We start from the raw sequence: 23,404 nt of genomic DNA on the forward strand, positions 1-23,404 counted from the left end.
TCAGGCTGGTCTTGAACTCCTGACCTCAGGTGATCCACCCCGCCTCAGCCTCCCAAAGTGCTGGGATTATAGGCCTTAGCCACTGCGCCCAGCCAAGAACTTTCTTAAGGAAAACTTTTTAAAAAAACTATGTGGCAGTTAAGAATGTGATGACTAGTACTAATATACCCCTTACTACCAGCTGCTTTGTTTTATGCTGAGGCACTTTTTTCGCCATTGCTATTTGGGCTTTTTGTAGGATTAGTGCAGATGTTGACAGAGTAAGGTCTATCTTAGTAGTATTATGAAAACAGTTTTGACTTCACATTTTCGTGAAGGGCTCCTGGGAAACCCTCCCCATCCCCAGTAGCCTGTGGACCACACTTTTAAAACTGCTGTTACTTACACTGCTTTAAAATTGCCAGAGATTTACTTCTGTATTGCCAACTATGAATTAAGCTGCAGTAAACATTGAAAAATTACATGCTTCCTCTTAAGAAAAATACGTAAGAAATATGTCTTTTATGCTTTATGGAGAAGTTATGACTTTAAGCTTGGTATTATCTTTAAGTCAAATTTTAATAAAATGGTTATATGCATACTGGAATTACTAATCACTTTAGCTCCGAACTTCATGGCAAATGAATAGTTATAAATAGTTGCATGATAAAAATCAATAGTTCAGGGTTAAATGTAGAATTGTAGAATAGCAGTCATTCAATAAAATGACATTTCTCAGAGATACTTTGTAATATTTTATAGTGTAAATAATTTAATAATTCCCTAATAATGCAGTGGAGGAAAGCATTTTCTAACTAAATGAAATACTCATTTTTCATTGACATGTATATACAGTACACTTTTGTGGCCTTGAATGATATTTGATATTCGATTACTTGATTTTAAAATGGGAATGTTTTTCTGGTGAACTGGGTTTCAGAATCTGACCATTTTTCTTTTTAAAACATTTTTAAGGGTAAAACTCTTACAGCCATTGCAGTAATCCTCACCAACTTCCATGATGGCAGACCTCTTCCTATTGAAAGAATTAAAAAGAATCTACTGAAGAAGGTAAAGTAGTAGTAAGTGCACTTTATGTGAAACCTCCAGTTTATTGTGAAATCTTTAAATTTCATCATTAAAAAAAACTATCAAGAAATTGTGTTTTCAGAAATGTGGTGAATGGTCTCTCTGTCTCTCATGTGTTGCTGATAAGAATGAAAGTTCGTGCCACCTTCTTTTTATGTTTTCAGACAAGGTGCGGCTCTGTTGCCCAGGCTGGAGTGCAGTGTTGCAATCTCGGATCACTATAACTTCTGCCTTCCCGATCTCAAGTCATGGGATTTCACCATGTTGTCCAGGCTGGTCTCGAACTCATGAGTTCAAGCAATCTATCTGCCTCAGCCTCCCAAAGTGCTGGGGTTATAGGTGTGAGCCACCAGCAGATATCACATGCTTGAGAGCAACTGATAATTTGTTATCAAGAGACTTAAAATTGTTTATAATCTTTGAACAATTTTGCCAGTCAGTGATGCCATTTCTAAGAAACTATCGGAAAGGAGTTACCAGAAATTCATTTTTTCCAAAGAAAGTACAAGTTTTTTTTTTCCTCAACATTGTTTTAAAGGCTGGGCATGGTGACTGGCGCCTGTAGTTCCACCTACCTGGGAGGCTGAAGCAGGGGTATTGCTGGAACCCAGGAGTTTGATCCTATGGTCAGCTATGATTGCACGATTGCACTCCAGCCTCAGTGACATTGTGAGACCCTGTCTCTAAAATAAATAAAAATAAGATAAAGGTGGACAATTTGAAACATCTTTTGATGAGGGAACAGTTAAACGATATAGCCATAAAACTTACATTAATAAAACTTAATGCAACCATTAAGTATTATTTTTAATGAATAACCACTTTCATGATTCTTTTTATTTAAAAAATGACAGGTACAAATCTTTGTGTGAAGTTTGGTTCCTCACTTTGTAAATAATATATTCATGTGTGTTTTAAGTCCGTTCACGTATACTATCTGTACCAAAATGTTAATAATAACTTACATCCTAGTGATGAGAATAAGGGTGACTTTTCTTGAAACTTTGTGTGTGTGTGTATGTGTGTGTGTATATATGTATATAATATAAACATACATTTATATTTGGTCTCTAAGAATTAAAAATTAGTGAGAAAAATAAATGTTATTAGAGAGGAACAGTTACTTCTTTTCTTACCTGAAAATTCAAATAACTTAAATAGAAGGAAATAGCAAAAAGATGTATGCAACATACTTCTTTTCTGAACTCTTCTCAATTGCCATTCTTCCCTGTTTTTAGTTTTCAGTGAAGGCAGTACATCAGTTTCCTGTCAGTGCTATTGAGATTTTATTTTATTAATGTCTGCACTTAGTTATATTTCCTACTTTCTACTTTTATTGAGAGTTAAACCTGTTGAAGTCTCAGATTCAGTTCCTAACCCTGAGCAACCTAGTGTTTTATGTCTTGTTCTTCCTACATTTGGTTATTGAAACTGAAGTTTTAGGTTACCAAATTTGATAGAAGCACATAAGACTGCTTACGGCTTTAGTCGCAAGTATTAATTGAGAAATTATCAATTAACAATAAGGATTTCTCTTATTTTTCCCCAAGATCAGTTACATATTTAAGGTGTGTTTTATAGTAGGAAGGTTTTAGGATATTTGGGTTGCTACATTAATTGAAATGGCAACTGAAGGTGTGATTTCCAGCCAGGGATTTACTAAAAAAAAAAAAAGTCACTCTTTCAAGTGTGTTTAGATATTCCAAACATAAATATACTGAAATATTGATTTAAATTCCTCTAGATTCTAACATACTATTATTTCATCCAGCTTGGACCTGATAAAAAGTTTATCTTTGAACTTTATAGAGAAAAAGTTTGCTGAGCAAAATATTTTGATATAAAGAATAATCCAAAGCTGAGCACAGTGACTCATGCCTGTAATCCCAGCACTTTGGAAGGCCAAGGCGGGCAGATCACCTGAGGTTAGGAGTTTGAGACCAGTCTGACCAACATGGTGAAACCCTGTCTCTACTGAAAATACAAAATTAGCTGGGTGTGGTGGTGCATGCCTGTAATCATAGTTACTCGGGAGGCTGAGGCAGGAGAATCACTTGAACCTGGGAGGTGGAGGTTGCAATGAGCCAAGATTGTGCCGTTGCACAACAGCCTGGGCAACAAGAATGAAATTCTGTCTCAAAAAAAAAAAAAAAAAAAAAAAAAGGAAGAAGATGAATGCAAAGGACATCCTTTATGTTTGAATAAACGTTTAGTTTTTTTTTTTTTTATACTGTTTAATATAAATGGTTATAGTAATTATTGAAGACTGGATAGGACGTTTGATGAAAAACATTTTTACCATCTCTTTCTCGGAGCTGATGCTTAGACGTTAACTATCTAAAGTAACTCTTCTGGTTACATATCTCTATTGGATTTTTAATTTATTTTATTTTTTGAGACGGAGTGTAGTGGCGCGATATGAACATGGAACATTGATTTGAAAAGTTTGAAGTCTGAGAATTCTTCATTATAAAGTAAATCCCAGTTCTTGAGTTTTTCATTAATGTGTCATTTATAATTGAGATTTGCTTTTGGTATTCCTTTTGAAAAGGTAAAGACCAAGTAGTTTGTTTTTTTTTTTTTTTGAGATACCCGTAAAAAAATTTTAAATCAATTTGTATATTTTCCTCTTCACTTATTCACCCTCCCCTTCAGTTGCTCCAGAATTGGGTAGCAATTTAAGTCATTTTTATTATGCAAAGTAAAGCAATATAAAACACGATGCATTTAAAGTTATTTAAAACTGATAGCGGTACTGTTTAAGAAATATGCCTATTTACCCAGGAATGTAATGTTAACGATGACGCTATGAAACTTGGAGGAAACAGTACCAGTGAAAAGGCAGATGGACTAAGCAAAGGTAAATTTTAATTTTGAAATGACCCAATATTTGATCTCGTAAACTTTAATTTGAATATGACCCAATATTTGATTTGTGTTTTTTCAGCCTGATATTGTAATTCTAGTTTTGGCTTTGTACTGTACAAAAATTTAGGATCTCTTATTTAAAAGGTCTTTCCTGAGTACTGGTAGGAAAGGTTTCATCAAGGAGATGATTGAATTAGGTAGTATACCATTTAGAGAACTGGGGAAGAGCATTTTGGGTTGTGAAAAAAAATCTCATGAAAGGATACTTTTAAAAGAGCATGTTTTATTTTGGGACCTTAGTGAATTTTATTGTATTTAAAATGTAATACGCATGGATAACAGCAGATAATGCTGGAAAGCTAGCTTTAGAGCCAAATTCTGAAGTCATAGGAGAAATGGAAAGAGCTCTGTGGATTTTACAGTTAACTGACCTTCATAAAGTTAATTTCTAAAGATAGATTAGAGCAGACCAAAAATATTTTAAGAGTAGTAGGTGAAAAATTGTAAATAACAGTTGTGTGCTATTACTTAAGTTTGGAATAGGAAAGAAATAGGTGGCTGGGTTAGGGTAAGATGAGGGGTTTTTTTTTGTTTTTGATTTTGTTCTGTGGTTTTAAGAAAGGAATCCATGAGATTTTGGATTTAGTAGAGAGAGTAGTAGGTTGTGGGAGGAAATAGAATCAGGAGAATAGGTAGATGAGTTAGCAGTAGAAGGAAAGAAGTAAGGTTGAGGGAAAGTATAGATAAATGAGTAGATTAAAAGATAGGAAAATTGAGATTTTTATGGAAGATGCCATCTCATTTTCTTTGTAAAGTGAAATAGGTCATCTTGGAATAAAAGGAGTTAGAATCTAGGCAAAGGGGTCAAAGTAGTGTGGATCATTCTGGTATGGATCATGCTGATGAATGGGTAGGGGAGCTGAACAGTATTTAGTAAGAAGAGTTACCAAGTGACACAAGGTGACAGCTGAGATTTGAACATGTAAATTTATAACAGCACCTATTTGTGGTTCCAGTAGCTCTTAGCTGCCTTGGTACAGCAAAACATTCAGCTAGTGTGGGGATTGGCTGGATGAGTACAAAGAAAAGACTGGGTCATAAAAATTTGAAGGTACTTTCTAATTAGAAATGAGGAAATACTAGATTAGGAAAAAAGTAGACAAAATAGAGTAATGAAAGGAATGAAGATGTTAAGAAAACTGAAAATCAGTAATTAGAAAACCAAGGTTTTAAGAGGGATAATACTAATTTCTAAGACACCTTACTAATACTTTATATTTGCATTTTTCTTTGAAATAGAAGCATCTAGATGTAGTGAACAACCCAGTATTTCAGATGTCAAGGAGAAGAATAAGTGTCGCATGTCAGAATTGTCTAGCCCCCGCCCCAAAAGGTAAACTGTTATGGTTTGATTATGTCATATGTTTATTTAGACTCTGTTTTCTTATGTGTAAGAGAGATAGAGGCTGGGCACAATGGCTCACACCTGTAATCCCAGCACTTTGGGAGGCTGAGGCAGGCGGATCACAAGGTCAGGAAATCGAGACCATCCTGGCTAACATGGTGAAACCCCATCTCTACTAAAAATAGAAAAAAATTAGCCAGGCCTGGTGGTGGGTGCCTGTAGTCCCAACTATTCAGGAGACTTAGGCAGGAGAATGGCGTGAACCTGGGAGGCAGAGCTTGCAGTGAGCCAAGATTGCGCCACTGCACTCCAGCCTGGGTGACAGAGCGAGACTCCGTCTCAAAAAAAAAGAAAAAGAGAGAGATAAAGATGACCATGACCATTATATTTGTTAAGTAGTTCTTTCAAATACATTCTTTTATTTGAAACTGCCAAGATCACGATGACTTAGGCAGATAGGGTATTCTCATTTTACAGATGAAGAAAAATGATACTGACTTATAAAAGAAATGAATTGGTAAATTTTAATAATCATTCATCTTTCTACTACTTTTTTTCTACTTTATCAAGGAACTAAAATCTAGATCTTGGGATTTTTGCTTTTTTTGAGATTTTAGAAGTTTTCTTTGTGGATTTAAGGGGATGAAAACTGAAGAATATTTTATTAGATTACTTGACAAAGGCATTCTTGATCGTTTCAATTCTTCACATGTAGTGGAAATAAGACATGATAAAGTTATTTATGAACAGTATTATATTAACATAGACTAGAGGGAGAATTTAAAAAAAGATGTAATTCTCCTCTGATCTTGTCTTGAATCTGTTAACTTTACAAACTTCTTTTATCCTCTGAGATAGGTCTAAAAACTGGGCTTTTGTTGTGTTATATTGTCTACCATCAGTATCTACGCAAGTCATCGCAAATCTGTCTCTGCTAGCTATTTCATCAACAAAGGTTTTGAAACTGGCTGTGTTAATTGTTCTGTCATTAATAGCCGTCTGAACTAAGCACAAAGCCAGCACTCATCAGTGTTATCTAAATCTAATTCCTTCAGATTTAGATAAATGACAAATGTTACAACTTTGAACTTACCATAAACCTGGGTAACACAACACTGTTAATTGGACCAGATCAGATTAAAGGACATAGAAATAATAATGGTGAGGACATGAGAAAAACTAACAACAACTGACACGTGTGTTATAGCTAATACAGATGTGCTTATTATGTAACAGACTTTGGCATGTAGTAACATTAGGGGCTTTTTGCATGTAGTAACATTTTATTCTATGAGGATTATATTTTTATTTCTATCTTATGAGGAAACAGACATTGAAGAATATTAGGTGATTTACTTAAAATCACATAACAAATTACTAGTGGAATGAGGATTTGAAGCCAGGCAGTCTGACTTCAGAATTTATTGCTCTTAGGCACTTAATCACTGTTAAACGTTCTACACAAAATTTATGAAATTTTCTATTGTGAAAGAATTATATTTTTGCCTTTTGGCTGCTTATTTCATTGTATTAGAAGTATTTTCTTTGAGAGCCAGTTACTTTTTCTTTTCTTTTCTTTTCTTTTCTTTTTTTGAGACAGAGTTTCGCTCTTGTCGCCCAGGCTGGAGTGCAATGGAACGATCTCGGCTCACTGCAACCTCTGCCTCCTGGGTTCAAGCAATTCTCCTGCCTCAGCCTCCTGAGCAGCTAGAACTACAGGCATGCACCACCACACCTGGCTAGTTTTTGTATTTTCAGTAGAAATGGGGTTTCACCATGTTAGCCAGGCTGGTCTCAAACTCTTGACCTCAAGTGATTCGCCCACCTCTGCCTCCCAAAGTGCTGGGATTACAGACATGAGCCCCTGTGCCTGGCCAAGAGCCAATTCTTTTTTGTTGTAGCTTTACATGCTTTAGTTGAACTACCAAATATTGAACCTTGTATTGAAATTATTAATTTTTTAGAATGACTTAATTTTTCAAATTTATTTTATTTTATTTTACTTTTTTGAGACGGAGTCTCACTCTGTTGGCCTGGCTGGTGTGCGGTGGCGCGATCTCCACTCACTGCAAGCTCTGCCTCCTGGGTTCACGCCATTTTCCTGCCTCAGCCTCCCGAGTAGCTGGGACTACAGGCACCTGCCACCATTCCCGGCTATCAAATTTATTTTAATAATAGTGAAATTTGCTGGGTGTGGTGGCACGCACCTGTAGTCCTAGGTACTCCCGAGGCTAAGATCACTTGAGCCCAGGAGTATGAGGTTGCAGTGACTTCTGACTGTGTCACTGTACTCCATCCTGGGCAAAAGAGTGAGACCCTGTCTCAAAAAACAGTAACGGTGGTACTCTATTTTGTATAGTAAGTGCATCTGTCTGGTTATGAAAGCAGAATGTTTTTAGCAGATTTGACTTTCATTTGTCAAAATCTTTAAAAAATTTTTTAGAAAATAAATGAGTAGTACAAAAGTTTTTTATTGCATTTATTAAACATGTTCGTGTATCTTATTTTGATTTGGGTTGGTCCAAAAATTTCTTTGTGTATACTTAATTTTAGAAGAAAAACTGCTGTCCAGTACATAGAAAGCAGTGATTCAGAGGAAATTGAAACAAGTGAATTGCCACAGAAAATGAAAGGTAACATGTAATAGATTTGATTTGATAATGTGTCCTATATTCTAATGTCCTATTTTGCACATTTTTATGTTTATTTTTGTTTTATTTTTAGGCAAACTGAAAAATGTACAGTCCAAAACTAAAGGCAGAGCGAAAGGTATGTGTATACTATATACCCATAATCTAGACTTCAAGATTATTAAAGTACAACTCCATTGATTTGTATCTCGCTAGGTTGGAATGTTTTAATAATAACTCTTAAACTTGGCTGATGTTTACATTTGAACCTTCATGGAGCTTAAATGGTGTTAAATTAATTTTGTAAAGGAGGAAAAGTGAATGAATAGTTGCAAATTAAATCTACAGTATAATAATATTTAAACTATCCTTAAAACAATTTTCTACTACCTATAAAATGACTTCAGTAAAACCTATGTGTGTAGTATGAATAGTAATTACAAAATTAGGTTGAGAATGTCTTCCTGGCAATACTATTATTGTTAGTTTGCATTATTATACAGATGTGAAAATAATATTTTTTCTTTTTCTTTAAAATATGCTCTATTTTCCTGTAATTCAGATCATACTATATTTCTCATTTGTTGAGAAATTGTATTGCAATTTGGAAAATAACTGATCATCTTGACTAATCTGAAAATTTGGCAGCCTTATCATTAGGAATCAAACTATTTGTTTCCTTGAAAAATTCTTCTTCCACCTGAGAACTGAATCACTTTGCATATGACTGTTCCTACCTTTTTTTTTTTTTTTTTGAGGCGGAGTCTCGCTCTGTCGCCCAGGCTGGAGTACAGTGGCCCAATCTCGGCTCACTGGGAGCTCGGCCTCCTGGGTTCATGCCATTCTCCTGCCTCAGCCTTCCGAGTAGTTGGTCCTACAGGCGCCCACCACTACGCCCGGCTAATTTTTTGTATTTTTATTAGAGACGGGGTTTCACCATGTTAGCCAGGATCTCGTGATCCACCCGCCTCGGCCTCCCAAAGTGCTGGGATTACAGGCGTGAGCCACCGTGCCTGGCCAACTGCTCCTACTTTCATTTCTTCTGCTGAAGTCTTACCATGAATGACTACATCGTTTCTCTCAGTTGAAAAGATATGCTTAATGTCAGAGGTAGTAATTTTGGTTACCAAATATTTAGCTTAATAATATAAGCTCTTAAAATAAGAGTGTGAAAAAGATATTCTATTTCTTACCCTTAGAAAGTACCTGTACTCTCTAGCACAGGAGATAATTTGAAAAAATTTTAAGATTCTTTGTTGTTTTATCAGCAGGATCTTCTAAGGTTATAGAAGATGTGTCATTTGCATGTGCATTAACTTCATCTGTTCCTACAACAAAAAAGAAAATGTTGAAAAAGGGTCAGTAAATATCCTGGTTTTCTAGTTTTTTGTTTTCTGTTTTTGAATGAAAAAATTTAAAATTTTAAGTTATAAAGCCATATTACAAGAAGTTTAGAAAATAGAGACTATATTTTAAAGTATATATCCCATTAAAAAAACAAAACTACATCATGATTTGTTTCCCTTTTGGTGCATTTTCCTATTGTATTTGTTTTAGTTAGGGCCAAAATGTGATGGGGGGCCCTTACTCCTGAATAGCAGAAATATTTCTTCTAGTGAAGGCACAAAGCAATTTGTGGCTGCTTTAAAGCTTAATTTAATTTGGATTAATTTAAGTTAAAGGTTTAATTTTTGGTATTAGAATTTGCTTTTCATTTTAAAATGTTAGTGATCTTTGTTATGATTTTATATTTTGTAATTCATAGGAAAACAACACTGCTTAAGAGACTAAATATTTGAGATGGGAAGATACTTAACTAAGGTTGAGGAGATTTGGTACAGATTATATCTCTGTCCCTCGGTCTCCATTTATTTTACATGTTGGGGATATAGCACACTATCTGTTTTCATAGACCATATAATCTAATGATGAGAGAAGCATACAATAAGCAAGTCAACATAATTTTAAATAATGAGAAGTAATGTGAAGAAAATAAAGGAGGATAATGAAGTAAAGATTGACTTGAAGGGGCTTGTTTAAGAAGGTGATATTTGAGCTAACAGACTCATGAGAAAGAGCCGACTTTTGGTCCAAGAATCAGATCATTAGAAATAGAAAATATAGGCATGCTGGGTGGAATTTTAGAAATTTAAAGAAATGTGGAAATTTCAATTGAGATAGAATTAAATTACACATTGGAAACCGCTTTCAGTTGCAGACACATAGCTGTGATACAAGAGAGAAAATTTTAAAAGTCACAGCTGTATGCCATTTTGGTTTTAACCAAACTAAGCATACCTTTGAAAGAGAAGCAGAATAGAAACAAAATTCTATGAATGGAAACAGAAGCCATAATCCTAATTGTCCTTGTGGTAGATAGTGATCTCTTTAGTAAGACACAAAAGGTCATAAGGAAAAGAGTGATTAAATGCCACTACATTTTAAATTTCCATGCATCAAAAGGTGCCATAAACAAAAGTAAAAAATGATAAAACTAAAGAAGATAATGTGTATTAAGTGTAACTTGACAAAGGATTCAATTCTAGACTATGTAAGAATAGGAAAAAGACCACTCAATAGGAGAATAGTCAAAGGATATACCTGTGGAGTCCATAGAAAGAAAACCCAAATAACCAGCTAACATTGGAAAAGATACACTGATTAAGAATTATTGGGGAGATGTAAATTAAATGAATAGTGGGGGCAGGCATGGAGGCTCATGCCTGAAATTGCAGCACTTTGGGAGGCCGAGGCCCATGAGTTCAAGACCAGGGTGGGCAACATGGCAAAATTCCATTTATAAAAAAAAATACACAAAATCAGCCAGACATGGTAGCATACGCCTGTAGTCCCAGCTACTCGAGCCTGGGTGGTCAAGGCTGCAGTGAGCCGTAATAGCGCCACTGCATTCCAGCCTGGGTGACAGAGCAAGACCGTGTCTCAAAAACATAAAGGAATAGGGGGATGCTCTTACCCATCATATTTTCAGACATTAAAAAATCTCACAATGCGAAGTATTGACAAAGTTGTGCAGCAACAGGAATTCATGCATTGTTGATGGGAGTGACAATTACCAAGGAGAGCAACTGGACAAAAACATAATGAAGCTGAATGTAGACCACCTGTAACTCTGTAGATATAAATAAGGAGACATGAAAAAATGGTTTTCATTGCAGCATTGTTTTAATGAAATAAGAAATAATGTACATGTTGTCCAGTAGAGGAGTGGGAAATAAATTGTAATCTGCTTATGCAATATAATGCTATGCATTGGTTAAAATGAATACACTAGAGCTACAAATACTAATAAGTATAAATCCCAAACACAGTTATTTATCTGCAGTTTCACATGCTACAGTTTCAGTTCTAAAATATTATATACAATAAGATATTTTGAGAGACAGAGAGAGACCACATTCGCATAAGTTTTCTTACAGTACAATCATCCTGCAGTATATGTCAGGTTGGTTCCAGGACCCCCTGTGTCTACCAAAATGTGCGCATACTCAAGACCCAAAGTCTGCCCTGCAGGACAGCAGGTATATATCAAAAGTTAGCCTTCTGTATACATGAGTTTTGCAATCAGCAAATACTGCTGTGGTTGGTTTTTTTTTTTTTTTTTTTTTGAGATAGAGTCTCACTCTGTTGCCCAGGCTGGAGTGCAGTGGCGTGATCTTGGCTCACGGCAACCTCCACCTCCTGGGTTCAAGCAATTCTCCTGCCTCAGCCTCCCAAGTAGCTGGGACTACAGGTGCCTACCACCATGCCCAGCTAATTTTATGTATTTTTAGTAGAGATGGGTTTCACCATGTTAGCCAGGATGGTCTTGATCTCTTGACCTCATGATCCACCTGCCTCAGCCTCCCAAAGTGCTGGAATTGCAGGCGTGAGCCACAGCACCCAGCCCATATTGTATTTTTAATCCACGTTTGGTTAACAAAAATTTGCATGTAAGTGCATCACATAGTTCAAACTTACATTGTGTAAGGGTCAACTGTATATTGTTATAATTGTTCTATTTTATTCTTTGTTATTGTTACTAATGTCTTACTGCACCTACTTTATAAATTAAACTTTATCATAGGTATATATAGGGAAAAAACATTATATATAGGGTTTGATACTATTTATGGTTTTTAGCATCTATTGAGGGTCTTGGAACATACCCCCTGTGGCTAAGGAGGGACTACTGTAGACAGCGCTGAGAGAAAAAAGCAAGTTGTGAATGATACATAGATACAGTATTATACTTTGCTCACCTTCCATTTTAATTTTGAAATTAGTGTGGAAATACAATTTTTTGAAAACTCAGAAATTTGCATTTTAAGTTTACTGAAAGATACTCCATTGGTAAGGGATACCAGCTCTAGAATTTTATTTCAAGAATTTGTAAAAACACTTTATTATTACTATTTTTAAACATGCTCCACAGAAAAGTATTAAGAATTTTTGTTGTAAATATATTAGTTCCTATTACTGTGTAAAATTATCCTAAAACTTAACCATTTAAAATCAGACATTTATTATCTCACACATTTTGACAGGGCTAGGAATCGGAGTGGCATAGCTGGATGGTTTAATAGCTTATGGTCCCTCACAAGGTTGCAATCAAACTCTTCTTCAGGGGCTGCCGTCATCTGAACATTCGACTTAGGGAGGATCCATTTCCAAGTTCACTCACATAGTTGTCAGCAGACCTCATTACTTGCTGGCTAACTGTAGTCTTCGGATCCTCACTACATGCATCCTTCCATAAGCTGCCTGAGTGGCCTCACAGTGTGGCAGCTGGCTCCACCAGAGTAAAAGATTTGAGGGAGAGAATGAGTATGAGAGTGAGCTCACACACCCAATACGGAAGCTTCTTTTATAACCTATCTCAGAAGTGACATACTATCTTCTCTGCTATATTCTGTTGGTCACACAGATCAGTCCTGTTGGCATGTGGGAGGAGATTACACAAGATTGTGAATATCAGGAAGTAGAGATCATTGGGGGCCATCTTGGCTGGCTACCAAATTAAATATAACACAAATTCAGAAAACTGCATAACACAAATGTTCGCCTTAATGAATGACTATGTCAGAAAATATTAGAGACTTTCTCCTTGTGACCTACTCTATCACCGTCCTTTGGTTCTTCTCATAATCACTATGTGGATTTTTAGTTTTTTTAAGTGACGAGGTAAAATTTATTCCCTGTTGAAAGTCCATCTCCTTCATTTTAATTGTTCCTAATTTATCTTTTCATGGAGGCACATTATTGCCATCTCCTTATTGACATATATATTTCAGAAAAACAGCTAAAGGTTCTATCAATGGTTCTTTTTTTTAGGAGCTTGTGCGGTGGAGGGGTCAAAGAAAACTGATGTTGAGGAGAGACCAAGAACAACACTGATCATCTGTCCGCTTTCTGTGTTAAGCAACTGGATTGTAAGTCTTTAAGCCCTTTAAAAATGTAGCATAATTTGTATTTTATCTGTAAGGTAAAAAGTATTCTGTTAAAGAGTCATTAATTGGGGAAAATATACTTGGTCATCCGTTTGTATCTAAGTTCAAATACACGTCAGGTGAATTGAATTATGTTTGCTGAATTGAAGAAATTTTTCTTTAAAGATGTGTAGTAGAGAAGGTAAAGGAACATAATCAGTTGCTAACTTAAGATTTTGTTTGTATTTCTGCCTTTGCTATTTTTGTCCCCCAAAGTGGGAAAGATGTATAGTTTGACTCCTCTACATTTACAAATTGACTCTTGGAACTCTCTTTTCTAAGAGCTCTACCAACGGTAACTGACTTGTATAACAATAACAACAGTTAGTCAACTCTTATTTATTTGGTTTGTCCTTAACCTCTTTTTAAGGATTTTTCTTATTTAATTCGCATAACTATTATCCTGATTTTCATTGGTGCCCACGTTGAAACATAGACAGGTTAAGTAACTTGCCTAAGGTCATCCAGCTAATAAATGATGGATTTTGGATATCGTTTCCAACATTTTGAATCTAGAGCCTGTCCTTTTAAGACTACCCACCAGAAATTTTTTTTTTTTCCAGATTGCTTTTCTGTTCTGAAACATTGACATTGGAATGGAACCTTTTCATTAATTGTTTATTTGAAGCCTGGATATGTTTTCTTCCTAGTTTGAGCTGCAAACTTCTTGTTATAGTGAAATAATGACTCTCTTGGAATCCCTGTGAATATAAGGACCACTCACCACTCTGGCCACTTCCAAGTTATCTGTTTATCTCTCCTCGCCATTCTTCTTAGAGGAGGAGGAGATCGTACTCTTTAAGACCAGTATTTAATCTCTACATTGGATCCTCTCTTTTCCCACATTTGCTTATCTGTTCTTTTTTCCCTTGTTTATTTAGTCTCTTCCCACTGGCTCTTTCCTGATACATACTCAGGTTTTTTTTCATTTTAAAATACATTCTCTTGATATGTATCTTTAAGTTGCTGCTCTTCTGCTTTCCTTCACTGTCATACTCTTGGGGGTTAATTTCTACTTTGTGCTTTTACTTACTAATTCCTTACTTCAGTGTAATCTGGCTTCTACCATTAGTTCTCTAAATTGCATTGGAAAAGACTACTTGTGATAGTCTAATTGTCAAATTTAGTGGCCTCTTCTTGGCTTTATATAGTCTTTTTTTCCATGACATGAATTATCTTTTTTTATATAAGTTTTTGGTTTATTTATTTTAAAAGAAGCAAATCTACCTTGTCCTGATTAGTGTATCATTTTTCCTCTAAGGACCGGAAGAATGAATGTTAATGGTCTGTTGCTATTTTTTTATTCCAACGAAACTGTTCTTTCTTTAATTTGTTGGTTGTTATGGGAAGGATAGTTCATGGGTACTTGAATGGCAGTTTCGGGATAAGGTTTAGAGTATTAATGGAGGTATAAACAATATAACTGCTATTATTTTAGGGCTTGGGGTATAGAGATATATTTTTAAAATGGGCATTCAGTATTTAATTATAATTTTATACTTAGAATAGTTCAGGTAATGTAAAGTTCAGAAAGGAAACTGGCAAAATCTTGCCAGGTGAGATCATGCACACTGAATTCAAAGGAATGAGGGGTGGTTTGGCATATAGGGATTCATGGTTGTGTTAGTCCATTCTTGCATTGCTATAAAGAAATAACAGGCTGGATAATTTAAGAGGTTTAACTGGCTCATGATACTGCAGGCTTTACAGGAAGTATGGTGCTGGCATCTGCTTCTGGTGAGGCCTCAGGAAGCTTACACAACCTCAGGAAGCTTACACTCATGGCAGAAGGTGGTGGGGATCCAGCATCACATTGCCAGAGTGGGAGCAAGAGAGAGAGTGGAGAGGTGCTACAAACTTAGAAACAACCAGATCGCACGTGAACTTAGAGTGAGAACTCACTCATCACCAAGGGGTTAGCACTAAGCCACTCAGGAGGGATCCGCCCCTATGATCCATACACCTCCCACCTCCAGGCCCCACCTCCAACACTGGAGATTACATTTCAACCTGAGATTTGGAGGGGACGAACATCCAAATGATCTCAATGATCAGGAATTAAAATTTCAGTCTCAACAAGATACTCTCTTCCTGGCTCTCAAGTAAAGGATCTAACATTCTGCAGAGCAGGCTAGAACTGACTTATATTCCCTTTTTTGTCTTCAAATAATCCAGGTAAAGGAGTAGAACCTGGGTACCAATCCTACTTCTACTACATATTTGTTCTGGATATTTAGACAAGTAATCTCATGAAATAACACCTATTTCATTTTCTGTTGAGAGGATGATATATACATACATCGACAGAAGAGCCTAACACTGTCTAGAAATGGAGTAACTATAGTTCTCTCCCTTCATTCTCCAGAAAAGCTGATTTTCTTCTATTCCGAGTGTAATCCGTTTGTAAACATGCACTGTCCCATTTCAAGGCCACCCATTGATTCAGTTTTCTCATATTGGATTCTTTGTTATGCTGGATTCTAATCTCCTTTTCTTCTTTACCAAATTTATTTAAGAAATTCTTTGCATTTTCAGCTTTACTTTCTCATGTTTTATCCTCTCTGCATTTTTGCCTTTATTATTTCATGTTTAATATTTTCTTCAGTCCTTGGTAGTCTGGTTTTTGCTTCCACTCCCTACAAAAACTCCCTTTACAGAGATCTTCAGACTTCAATATTGCCATGTCCAATGAGCTACCCTTTTCCTCTGCCTTGAATATGTTACTCATTTATTACTCTTTTTATTACATCTTATTTTGTAAGCTATCTCTAAACCTTCTTGTAAAGAACAGGAATGAAGATAGATGACAAATTAAAAGTTCACCTTGTTTTTTTTTTTCTTGAGACTTTTATATTCTTTGGATCCCAGGCCTTTAACCTTTATGTTTGTTGTCCTGACTTAACTGTTTCTCTTTGTTCTGGTTCCTGTTAAATCTGCCTTTTCTGTATTTCCATACAATATGGAGTTTTTTTAAAAGAGTATTTTAAAAAATATTAATTAGATCTTCATTTAGTCATCAAAATTTAAAAAATACCAAAAGTCTGACACATGTGCTTTCCTTTTTTTCTTTGCTGGATTTTTTTGTTTGTTTTGTTTTGTTTTGTTTTGTTTTTTGAGACAGAGTCTTGCTCTGTCACCCAGGCCAGAGTGCAATGGTGCATCTCAGCTCACTGCAACCTCCAGCCCCCAGGTTCAAGTGATTCTGCTGCCTCAGCCTCTTGAGCAGCTGGGATTACAGGCACGTGCCACCACGCCCGGCTAATTTTTGTATTTTTAGTAGAGACGGGGTTTCACCATGTTGATCAGGCTGGTCTCGAACTCCTAACCTCGTTCTGCCCACCTCGGCCTCCCAAAGTGTTGGCATTACAGGCGTGAGTCACTGCGCCTGTCCTTTTTTAATGAAAGAATCTCATTCCATGACCCAGGCTGGAGTGCAGTGGTACAGTCTCAGCTCACTGCAACCTCTGCCTCTTGGGTTCAAGTGATTCTCATGCGTTAGCTTCTCGAGTAGCTGGAATTATAGGTGCGCATCACCATCACCACCATACTCAGCTAAGTTTTGTATTAGTAGAGGCAGGGTTTTGCCATGTTGGCCAGGCTGGTCTCGAACTCCTGACGTCAAGTGATCCACCCACCTTGGCCTCCCAAAGTGCGGGGATTACAGGCATGAGCCACTGCACCTGGCCTGGAATATTTTTATTTATACCCCAGACATCATGTAATTTCTCCCAATAAAAACATAAGTCTTCTCCTTACATACTGGTATTCTGTAGACTCTGTCCCTAACGTTTGCTCACTGTACATGCTCTCTTTAGGAAATTTCATTCATTCTTATAGCTGTAAATATTGTCTGCTGTTAACTTTAAAATTCATATCTACACCTCTCACTTTTACCTACAGGTAATTATTTACGTTTTCCTACTATACTTCTTCAGTCAGGTATTCTATAGTGACCAAAAATGATAAAAATCTAAAATATTCATCTTTTTCTTACTTGGATGCCACTTTTCCCTTCCTTTTTTTTTTTTTTTTTTAAACTTCCTTATATTTTAATCACACAATTCTAGGTAGTCATTGAAGTATCAGAACATCTTAGTATTATTATTATTCATATTTCATATTTAATTAGTCCCCAAGTCCTGTCAGTCTTGTCTTAGTTTCTTTCTTTCACACCTGTCCTTTCCACCCTGTTCCTACTTCTACCATGCTGGTTTAGGGCTTCATCATCTCTCCCCTCATAGCTTCTGTGCTGTGTCTCCCTGGTATCTTCTCTTTTCAACTTAATCAGGCTGGTTTTTTCTGCTGAAAATCTTCTAGGTCTGGTGTTTTCATGATTAAAAAAAATAATAAGTTTTTAAAACTGATCATATCCTCAAGAAAGTCAGGGATGATTATTTGTTCTTCGTTTTTAGTTACATCACTGTTGTAGTTGATACCTGGCAAGTAGTAGGCCAATTAATAAATGAATGAAAGTGGCTACAGTGCTTGAATCTCTGCCCGCATCCTTGAAATATTGGTGGTAGTTCTTTTACTGTTTAATTTTTATATTATTAAATCTGCTAACTAATACAGCATTAAAGAGCCTTCTAATTAAAATATTTTTATAAAACTCATTATTGTTTTAAAGAACTTTGGATTTTCCTCCTAAAAATGAATCAGTTGCTGATTGGTAGGGCCAAGTCAATTTTAAATAATGTGTTACTATTACTGTGTGTGTGTCATTTTTCTTATTGTTATTATTTTGGTCTAGACTGCAGGAAACTTGATTTCATACAATTTTAGTAGTTGGATTTGTCACACTACTGCCAGGGCAGTTACTTTTTTATACATATATTGTCTGACACTAATCTGCTCATTGTTAAAAATATTCCTAATTTTTCTTTAGGACCAGTTTGGACAACATATAAAATCAGATGTACACTTGAATTTTTATGTTTATTATGGTCCTGATCGTATTAGAGAACCGGCCTTACTTTCAAAACAGGATATTGTTTTGACTACATATAATATTTTAACTCATGACTATGGAGTAAGTATTGCTGATACTTAAGAGATCTTTTAAAGATTGAATGTAAGAAATATGCCACAGGTTTCTAGAGTGTTCCAAAATTCAGGTTTTATACTTTTTTTCTTTTTAAATCCTTAATAATATATAGAAAATGAATTTTTTTTTAACTTTTTGCATTAAAGGGGGGTTGCATCTTACTTAGATGCTAATTTAGGAATATTTTTCTTTTGTCCTCTCCTCTCCTCCTCTCCGCCTCCCTCTCAGTGGAGTTTTGCTGTTGTTGCCCAGGCTGGAATGCAATGGCACAGTCTCAGCTCACTGCAACCTCTGCCTCCTGGTTTCAGGTGATTCTCCTGCTTCAGCCTCCCAAGTAGCTGGGGTTACAGGCATGCACCCTCACATTCAGCTAATTTTTTTTATTTAGTAGCGATGAGGTTTCACCATATTGGTCAGGCTAATCTCGAACTCCTGACCTCAGGTGATCCACCCACCTTGGCCTCCCAAAGTGCTGGGATTACAGACGTGTGCCACCACACCCAGACAGGAATATTTTTCATTTAGAACATTTTAAGTTAAGATTTTAAATTTGGATTGTAAATATATAAAGCAATTTGTAAATGAATTCTATTTTCTTTTTTAATATTCTGCAAAATTATTTTCTATCACAATGATTTGATTAATATCTCAGTTTGAAGGTGTGCTTTTTTTGTAGTTACAGTTCATAAGTTTTCCAATTAGTCTAATTGATTTTTACCTTTATAATTCCAATTGTTCAAAAGTTATTGAAAAATACCGTGCTATCAAAATTTCAGTCTTCTGATAAAAATATTACCTTTTATATAAAAGAAAGTAATGTTGAATTCAAGTAATTCTTACAACTGCCATTTTCTGTATCATTACTATGTTTTAATCTGAGGTAGAACAGTTCAGTGTATTGACCAGTGACTCAACAGAGAGCTAGACTGCTTGGGTTTGAATGCTACTTCTGCCATTTATTACCTATGGTGCTTTGGGTAACACACTTAGCAGTTTGTGCTTCAGTTTTCTCATCTGTAAAATTAGGTATGCTAATAAGTACTTATTTTATAAACTTGTGAGTATTCAATAATTATTGTGCTTAAAGCAGTACCTAGCACACAGTAAATTTGATATTAAATAATGATAGCAACTAGTTAGCAAATCATATTAAGTACTATTTTACTTTCCTGTGTTTTTTAATTCATATAAAACATTTATTTCAGACTAAAGGGGATAGTCCATTACATAGCATAAGGTGGCTAAGAGTGATCCTGGATGAAGGACATGCCATACGAAATCCAAATGCTCAGCAGACAAAAGCTGTACTTGACTTAGAATCAGAAAGAAGATGGGTTTTGACAGGTAATCATAGCATTAAACTTATTAAAACTTTAAATCTCTAAAATATATCATTATGTAAGTTAGTAAAGTAACTTAGTAAACTTCAAGTGGATGTAAAGTCTGCCCCAAAATTAATCCTAGAAATAATTTAATCAAATGTTTTGAGTTGTTTTTCATAATTGCCCATGATGTAACAACATTTGACTTACTGACAATTTATGGAACAGTCACTAAACTTATTTTTGAACCTTGGAAATGGAGTAGACACTCTAGTCATCCAGTCATAATCCTGATTTCTGTTTCCCATCCTTGAACCTGTTTGCCATTCACAATACCTTTACTGGAAGGTAAGGAAAAGAATGTAAACTTAAACTAGTTGCTTTTTCCTTCTTGCTAGTGCTGCTGCTTTAAAAACCAAATAAGCAGATGTACTTTATAAGGAGAAAGTATTTTCCACAGTCTTTTTCTTGGCTAGTGTGGCGTGTGAGAGCTAAAAATTAGAGCACAACTGTATCTTGAGATGTGTATATATTTAATAAAGGATTATAGTCAGCACTTGATAGTTTAATTTAATTGATAATGATGGGCCTGGTACAGAGTGCTCATTTTCAATTGTTGTCTTCTCTGATTGGGCCAAATAGATATTCTTATTGGATACTCTGGTTAAAGAGTTACAACAGTTTCTTGTTATTTCTAGGGACTCCAATCCAGAATTCTTTAAAGGACTTGTGGTCTCTTCTTTCTTTTTTAAAACTTAAACCATTTATTGATAGAGAATGGTGGCATAGAACAATACAGCGTCCTGTCACAATGGGAGATGAAGGAGGACTTAGGTAAGTAATTTCAGACAGTGATTAATACTAGTTACAAATAACTGTTAGTAGCTTGAACCAGTTGGCACTTTCTTTACTATTTTAACTTGACTCTTAACTTTTCCTTCTAAAAAGTGTTTATGGCTTAATGCCTTTGTCTTTCAGAACCTAGTGATGCTTGTTTGGAAAGACAAAGATTTCTAATAGTCAATAACTACCCTTCCCCTGTTTTGGCTACACTGAAAGGAAAGACATAACTTTGTGTTTTTTGTGTGTTGCTAAGCCCCAAAGCCCCAAAACCACCATTAACAGATTTAGCAGGAAACATTGTATATCCTTTGAGGCTCTAATATGCATTAAGTTTTCATATCTTATATAGCTTTATTTACTTATTTGTTGTTTTTGTGTTTTGTTTTGTTTTGTTTTGTTTTGAGATGGAGTCTTGCTCTGTCATCCAGGCTGGAGGGCAGTGGCGCAATCTTGGCTCACTGCAACCTCTGCCTCCTGGGTTCAAGTGATTCTCCTGTCTCAGCCTCCCAAGTAGCTGGGATTACAGGTGTGCGCTAGCACACCCCGCTAATTTTTGTATTTTTAGTAGAGACAGGGTTTCGCCATGTTGGCCAGGCGGGTCTCAAACTTCTGACCTCAGGTGATCCTTCTGCCTCAACCTCCCAAAGTGTTGGGATTGCAGGCATGAGCTTCCGCACCCGGCCTTATATAGCTCTATATAGTGAATGATGTGATGTCCCGTGACCTCAGCAAAAGTTGTATAGGAAAGTTTTATGTGGTTGTTTCTGGTGGAGATGGAGATGGATAAAAGTTGAGAACGTAAATTAAAATTCAGTAATAGCCATTTTGCAAGATGTAGACTAATGTGGTTCAACTTTTTGACCAAAGCACCAGTTTATAGACTGAAGATTTGAGATCCGTTAGTGGTACATAAAATCATTATAAGGGTGGTAGCCAGCATTTAAAAAGACAATGAAATAGAGAAGAGATTAGTAAATATCAGAGTGCGTGATACATGGTAAGTATTATTTTGTGAAATATTTGTTTCTTTTGTGTTTGTATATTTTTGTTAGATAGAATAAAATGTGTTTCTTACTGTAAGTTATAGTGAAAAAGTTTCAAGAGCCACTAACCTAGTTGGCAGTACTATCCACTTGATTCCTCAAAACCAACTATTTAAACTCCAGGAAATTGTATTTATATTTCAATTTTGGGGAAAAACAAGAATTGATACATCTCTTTTTTTCCAGTACTGAGAAGGAAATGTAAAGATTGTGGAACCTGTAAAGGATTTTTGTGTGTTCTGAATTACCATATTATCTTTTTATTTTGGAGGCACTCATTATTTTATACAATTACTTATTTATATACTTTTGATTTTCATATTACAGAAGGTAGTATCTTACCTATATTTGTATTCTTACAACATTTAATTCAGTGCCTTGCACTTAATAGATACTTAGAATCTGAGTGTTGACTGTTTGGTGATGGAGTTGACAGGACAGTTGAAAAGTAAAAGAGTTAATGATTGGAACAAAAATGACGAGCAGAGCTTAAGAAAACAAGGACAGGATATGAAAAGATTAAACTATGATAGGTATTGAGGGTAAATTTCCATACATTTGTTTTAATAACTTTATTTTTGTAGTATACTTCTGTGATTATCAGATTGGTTAAAACCCCAAATAGGGGATTTTAAAAACACTTCTACAGAAACTGTAAAACAGTAACAAATTAAAATGTTATGTTTTGTTCTTCTTGGATCAATTTATATAGAAATTAAAAGGTACATAATTATTTGTTTTATTCTGATTAGGCGTTTACAGTCCCTAATTAAAAATATTACACTTAGAAGAACAAAGACAAGCAAAATTAAAGGAAAACCTGTTTTGGAGTTACCAGAACGTAAAGTATTTATTCAACACATTACACTTTCAGATGAAGAGAGAAAGATTTATCAGTCTGTGAAAAATGAAGGCAGAGCCACTATTGGAAGGTATGGAGAAAGAAAGCCATGTTAAAAAATAGTTTTTGTTTACTTTGTTTCCCATTCACTGAATGACATTATTTAGATGTGTTAGCAATAGTTTGAAGTATACCGAAAGATAATTTGCTTCTATGAATTACAGTGTTTTTTACAAATTAATAGTTAAGGTGAATGAAATAATAGTATAATTCACCAGGTAAGTAATTTCTTAAGTTAGGAAACAATTTAAAGCTTACATTAAATGACAAGTTCTCAATTACTAGCCAGAAGATTTTGCTTGCTTCTATTTCCAACATCATATGGAAATCTGGGAATAGGAACTGATGAAACAGGTTTAACAAGAAGATTAAGGATTGGTAGAAGGTATGAAATTCTAGTCCAAGCAAGATCATGTTTAATGTGAATGCCCATAGGAACAGAATGAATAAGAGACAAGTGAAAGCAGAACAGGACTGTGAAAGGGGAATCTTCAAAACATAAAAACTTCAGTGAGGTAGGTACAAAGCAGGTTTGGTAGGAATTAGAGAGAGAGGGAAAAATTGTTCTAAGCAGGAGATTTCTGAGTGCAAAATCTTACTTCTTTTCATATTCATTTTTTCAAAAAAATTTATTAAGTGCCCACTGTGTGCCAGGCACTTATACACATTGGGATACAGCAGAATAAAATAGACAAAAATCCCTGCACTCAAGGAATTTATATTTTAATAGGAAGAAACAGATAATTTAAAAACATGATTAAGTTTTAAGGAATAAAACAATGAAAGGGGATGGA

At 35.4% G+C, this 23,404-nt stretch overlaps 1 protein-coding gene across 6 annotated transcripts in view; it reads left to right on the top strand.

Annotated features, from left to right (window-relative positions):
* The window catches only part of HLTF (helicase like transcription factor), a 56,448-nt gene that overhangs the window by 18,839 nt on the left and 14,205 nt on the right, over positions 1-23,404 (top strand). For 4 of the 6 annotated variants that reach the window (XM_008008767.3, XM_008008768.3, XM_008008770.3 and 1 more), the window contains exons 8-18: positions 955-1,050; positions 3,853-3,928; positions 5,236-5,329; positions 7,895-7,974; positions 8,066-8,110; positions 9,240-9,329; positions 13,303-13,400; positions 18,343-18,486; positions 19,707-19,845; positions 20,522-20,657; positions 22,462-22,641. In XM_008008767.3, the coding sequence (XP_008006958.3) occupies positions 955-1,050; positions 3,853-3,928; positions 5,236-5,329; positions 7,895-7,974; positions 8,066-8,110; positions 9,240-9,329; positions 13,303-13,400; positions 18,343-18,486; positions 19,707-19,845; positions 20,522-20,657; positions 22,462-22,641 (1,178 nt within the window). The remainder of the gene's footprint in view (positions 1-954; positions 1,051-3,852; positions 3,929-5,235; positions 5,330-7,894; positions 7,975-8,065; positions 8,111-9,239; positions 9,330-13,302; positions 13,401-18,342; positions 18,487-19,706; positions 19,846-20,521; positions 20,658-22,461; positions 22,642-23,404) is intronic. The other 2 variants (XM_008008769.3, XM_008008772.3) reach the window with 1 other exon arrangement.

The sequence above is a fragment of the Chlorocebus sabaeus genome, chromosome 15 (genome assembly GCF_047675955.1).
Source record: "Chlorocebus sabaeus isolate Y175 chromosome 15, mChlSab1.0.hap1, whole genome shotgun sequence".
Classification (NCBI taxonomy): Eukaryota; Metazoa; Chordata; class Mammalia; order Primates; family Cercopithecidae; genus Chlorocebus; species Chlorocebus sabaeus.